The sequence below is a fragment of the Triticum dicoccoides genome, chromosome 3B, assembly GCF_002162155.2.
Source record: "Triticum dicoccoides isolate Atlit2015 ecotype Zavitan chromosome 3B, WEW_v2.0, whole genome shotgun sequence".
Lineage (NCBI taxonomy): Eukaryota > Viridiplantae > Streptophyta > Magnoliopsida > Poales > Poaceae > Triticum > Triticum dicoccoides.
Window position 1 is genome coordinate 519,682,699 of NC_041385.1, and position 5,431 is coordinate 519,688,129.

General features: G+C 51.5%; 1 protein-coding gene across 1 annotated transcript; it reads left to right on the top strand.

The window, feature by feature from the left end:
* Positions 1–4,038: 4,038 nt before the first annotated feature.
* LOC119276858 lies at positions 4,039–5,038 on the top strand. The gene is made up of 2 exons (XM_037558029.1): positions 4,039–4,387; positions 4,509–5,038. The coding sequence occupies exons 1-2, from the start codon at positions 4,176–4,178 to the stop codon at positions 4,810–4,812; spliced, it is 516 nt and encodes a 171-aa protein (XP_037413926.1). The 5' UTR covers positions 4,039–4,175; the 3' UTR covers positions 4,813–5,038.
* The last annotated feature ends 393 nt before the right edge of the window (positions 5,039–5,431 follow it).

Genomic DNA, 5,431 nt, shown 5'->3' on the forward strand with positions numbered 1-5,431 from the left:
CAGTGCTTGTAGTCGTCGCTAGGTGGTCTACGGATCTGGTTGTAATTTTTATTTCTGGTGTTCGTTGTACTGCCATGATTGAAGATGAATAGATTGGAAGTTTTTCGTAAAAAAAAAATGAACACAGGTCTGCCCGACCTGATCTACAGCAGCCCTGCTGAAGAAGCGAGTGCGATCTACGCCAAGCACGCCGGTCTCTTCTCCTTTCTTCCGTTGTGCTCGCGTACCGACCCGGTCACCTCCCGCAGCCGCACAAAGCCAACCCCGACCCGACCCGATCCGATGACGCCGCGTTCCGGGGAGATAAGGCCACGCGTCTCCGGCCACGTCGCGCCCCGCCCCGCCGGGTCTGCGCCGATCGAGCAACGGACACCACCATTGGGGCCGAGAAATCCCGCGCCAACAGCGACGCGTATCCGATGATCCCCGCCTCATCCGGTCGACGGTGGGATTTCACATGCTGTCGCTCGTCCCGTTGCGCGCAGACCACGTTCCCCCCTGCTCACGGCCGGGGACAGCTGCGTGGTCCACCCCAAAACTTGGAAAACTCCGGCTCGTGGCACATGATTTTTTGGCCGGCCTCGCGCGCGCGCGGTGGTGGTGCCGTCGTGGCCGGTCGCTTTCCTTGGATTTCCGCGCGATTCGGCCCGGGCCGGCGACGGATCATGCGCGCACGCCGAGGAATATGCCGCCCGCCCTCCCTCCCTCCCTTATCGCTTCCTCTCTGATATTTTTGTATAAGACGGAGGCGTCTTTTGGGTGATGGCTCTGGGCGCGTCTGGTTCCAACCGCCTTCCAGTGTGGATAAAACGGGAGGCGTCGACCGACCCCATGTTGTGCGCGCGAGCCGCCCGCCCCACCCGGCCAGGCCAGGTCAGAGCGGCCGGCTCCGTGGACGCGTTCCAGAAAATTTGAGAGGGTGCTTGGATACAAGGGACTATTTTTAGTCTGACTAAAAATAGTCTTTTTTAGAGGCTAAAGTTCCAAGCACCCCTGACTAAAGAGAGGCTAGGACTAGTCTTGAGGCTAAAATCTTTTAGTCATGAGAAACCTACTAAAATATGTATTAGCTCTCTCTCTCCTCATTTAATTCCTCTTCTTAGTTCTGCATTGGAGGGTTTGGAGGATAATAAATGCTCAATAACTAGATTTTAGTCTCTTTAGTATTTGGATCCAAACATGGATGAGACTAGCAAGTTTTAGTCCCACTACTTTTAGTCATGGGACTAAAGCATATCCAAGCATGCTCTGACTCCCCGCGACGGAAAGAGGCGGCCGGGTGGAACGGTCGTGCGTACCAGTCGAGCTCGCTCGCTATTGGACTACGGAACGTGTCCGAGAGTTTCCCAACACGCAAAAACCCGAGTCGTGGATTTCGCCCCGGAGCGAGACATGGTGGATGCGTCACCACTCGTAGACTCATAGGCCACACACGAAGCGACTTTTGAAATTTATGGAGCTACAGCTACTAGTCCAGCACCACGAGCTTGAACAAGTCCACCTGCCCACGGATAAGGATTAGGGAGCACAGATTCTTGGCAGACAACCTACTTGAATAAAACTACTCCCTCCATTTCAAAATAGATGACTCAACTTTATACTAACTTTAGTACAAAATTGGGTCATCTATTTTGAAACGGAGGGAGTAGTGGGTAGTGCCACGGATTAGGACATGTAATTGTCCCGGCTAGACAAAAAGTGGGTAAAAGAGAGCCTAGGCGCAGGCGCACCTGGCCTGCCTGGGCATCTGCGTCGGCGGGAGTGGACACCGCGAGCCATGGGAACACGGGAACAGAAACACCGTTTCATCACCCTAGCTTGTCGACGGTCTGGTTGGGCCAGCAAACCAGCGGCCGTGTCCCCGGCACCGCACCGGTGCTCGTGCCATGGCAGGCGCGTGAGCTGAGCTGTCCTTGTTCTTTTGCAGTGGGTGAACACGCGCCTTCCACCTGGACTGGTCGCGGGGCGGGTGTCCAGTTACGCACAGCTCATCACTTTCGCTACTATTGCTACAGTCCTTGGTTCATAGCTTGATTCTCCGTGCACGTCTCTTTTCTTATATACAAATAAGGCCTCCTTTGGTTCACAGGAATACTGTAGGAATTGCAAAGGATAGGAATTTCGTAAGAAAAATTCCTTTGAAGTCCTTTGGTTTATAGGAATGGATTCGTATTCCTACCTAGGATAAGAATCAATCCTTCACATTTTAAAGGGAAAAAAACATTAGCCTAGACTCAATGAAAAAAATCCTATTCTATACATCAAATGACATCTCTTTCTTTATAGGATTTGAGATGCATGCCATCTCACTTCCTATGATTTTTCTATTTCTATATTATTCCTATCCTATGAACCAAAGGAGGCCTATACTCCATGCAAGTCCGTAGTTTCTACAGTACAACAATTCCTGGTTACATATTCAGGTCTTGAAGAAACTGATGCCAGGAGGTTGATGAGTCTACTTCTCTTTTGCCACAATAATGCAGCCCATCTTGGTGGTGCTTCCTGGTGATGTTGAGACGCACCATTTATCTCGTGCGTCTTTTAAACCATAAATGGTTGTTAAGCACAATGCCACTTTTATCCCGAGAGCTACTCTACACGGACGCTGCTCCCGCCTTTTTATCCCGTGCAATGGAAGCCAAGGGAACACGAATAGTGCGCTAGAAATGCGACGCGGAAAACCAAACACGTGTGTGTCGTCACCAAACTCTCAGCTGCCCATCCATGGAATCTCAGAGGGTGCTTGGATACAAGGGACTATTTTTAGTCTGACTAAAAATAGTCTCTTTTAGAGGCTAAAGTTCCAAGCACCCCTGACTAAAGAGAGACTAAGACTAGTCTTGAGGCTAAAATCTTTTAGTCATGAGAAACCTACTAAAATATGTATTAGCTCTCTCTCTCCTCATTTAATTTCTCTCCTTAGTTCTGAATTGGAGGGTTTGGAGGATAATAAATGCTCAATAACTAGATTTTAGTCTCTTTAGTACTTGGATCCAAGCATGAGTGAGACTAGCAAGTTTTAATCCACTACTTTTAGTCATGGGACTAAAACGTATCCAAGCATGCTCTCATTTTACACATTTCCGCCGAGACGTCAAATTATGTGGTGCTCCAGCACCAAAGACTGACGCAACAGGATGAATTTGTGGAGGAGTAAATCCTAAGGATAAAAACCACGTGTCTCTTCGACAGGTGAAGGGAAGAGAAGGAGTGTCCCTTCAACCAAGGAAGAGCCTTCAGTGGAACTCACTCTCTACAGCTCGATCCACCAGATTTTTTCCAAGTTCAAACCTCGTGCAAATTTTACTTGGCGTCTCCATCGCTCCAAATGCACTGTTGCAGAATAGCCTGGATCGCGGGGCATCAGTGTTTGTTTATAACTAGCCGATCGATTATAGAGGTTCCGAAGCATATGCCGGTATAATTTTCCGGCACGTTTGATAAGAGTCATTTGGAGCCACAAGCTCCTCAAAGCGATGCAGTATCACCTCCTACAGTCTGTACAATAGTACTATAGTACAGTAGGAGTAGGTTTTAGCAGGGCCACCGACGAGTCAGCTCCCAATCCCAATTAGAAGAGCAACCCAGCGGCAGCGCGCCGCGTGTCCCGGCTGCGCTCCGTTCAAAAAGAGATCGACATGGTGTCAGCCTCGCAAACCAACTCCCCAAAAAGGATAATAATAATCATATAGGAGTAATAAACCGACCAGCGAACAAACTAAGGAGATGGAGATAAGATCGGATCGGGGCGGCACCAGCGGCAGAATCCGCCAAAGCGAAGGCATGTGGGTGGGAGTGTCCAACAAACTTCAATACTACTCCGTTTTTATTTCTGAAAAGAAAATGATAAGCCGTGCTCATGGGGTCCAAGTCATCGGTGTCCAAGCGAACCTAACTTGCGCAATGTAAACACGCCGGAAACGAACGGTGATGTCACTGGCGCAAATTGCGTTCGGTTTCGAAGTATTAGTCAAAGCGCACTACCACGACGCCCAGCGTTATCCCCGTCGTCTCTATATATACCCGCCCTCCTGCCAGATTGTAAAGGTCGTGAAACACAGCCAGCAACAGCAAGAACAAGAGCAGGAATATATCCATCCATATACAGCAGCAAGCATACCTTCCTCGCCTTTCTCCTTGAGGTTCATCGCAGAAACAAGAAACTCGCAGCCATGGGCAGATCTGCTGTTTCTCAGGCCCTTCCGGTGCACCAGGAAGACGAGGACCTGTTCGAGAACTCCTCCTCCTTCTCCTGCGACTCCGACGACGAGGCCCAGTTCTCAGACGGCGAGGACCAGTTTGTGCTGGCTTCCCCGCCGGTGCGGAGACTCAACTCTGACAGCGTCTACGATCTGTCGTCCATGAAGGCCGAACTCTCCGCCAAGTAAGTCTCTGATGAACTCGATGCCTCCCTTCATAAGTTCATCATACCGTCATACGGAGTACGTATGTGCAGCAACAAAAGGGAAGTTTTCCCTGACCATGTTCCTCTTCTCTCTGTGCAGGAAAGGGTTGTCGAAATACTACGACGGAAAGTCCCAGTCGTTCGCGTGCATGTCCGAGGTGAGATGCCTGGAGGACCTGCCCAAGAAGAGCCCCTACAAGAAGATCAAGTCGTGCAGGAGCAACATCGATCTGGATGGGAACCAGAAAGCCTACCCCTTACCTGGTTCTAACAACAGCAAAGGAATCGCCAAGCAGAACTCTGCGAGCTCCTGCGCGAATCTGATGATGGCGCGGACCAGCAGCGCCAACATGCTCTACAGGCCTCCCGCGATCCCTGTCAACAAGAGCGCGTGCCATCAGTAGGGCTCGCGGCTGCAAATGTCTGTCCATGGCTGGCCTCGCGCCTCTTCGTTGTTCCTTGTTGAGGATTTTTCTTGGCGGGCGTATTAGCCTGTCAAATGTAAAGAGGCTTTTGCTTCTCTCATGTTCTTCAGGAAGACATTGATTGATTCAGTCTGTAAATACAGAGACCGGTTGTATACCAAACATTTCTATTGATGCGTGCCCCTCCACCGCACGGCCCTAAATCTATACCCATTTTGTCTAGATTTTATCCGTATGAGATAGAAATAAGGAAAACAAACGCCGGACAAACTCGCTGCACCCAACGCTGCTATCCCATTTCACCAGCTGTCCGTCCTCGTCATTTCTTCAAATACGTAGCCGGCATATGCGGCCGCTCCTGCTCATGCACGCCCCCGCTCCAGTCGCGACCGCATGCCCGCCGTCGCGCTCGACGCCTCGCCGTGCTTGTGCCCTCGCTCCCGCCGCGCCCGCGCGCACGCCTCTCCCGCCTCGAGTGGCTCCCTACCACGACTGCCATCGTGCGGCTGAGCAGGCCGCCGCCGCACGCCGCTCCCCTGCCTCCCCGCCGCCTGCCGCTCCGCCCAAGCTCGCCGCCGCCCATGCGGCCGCGCCCCCG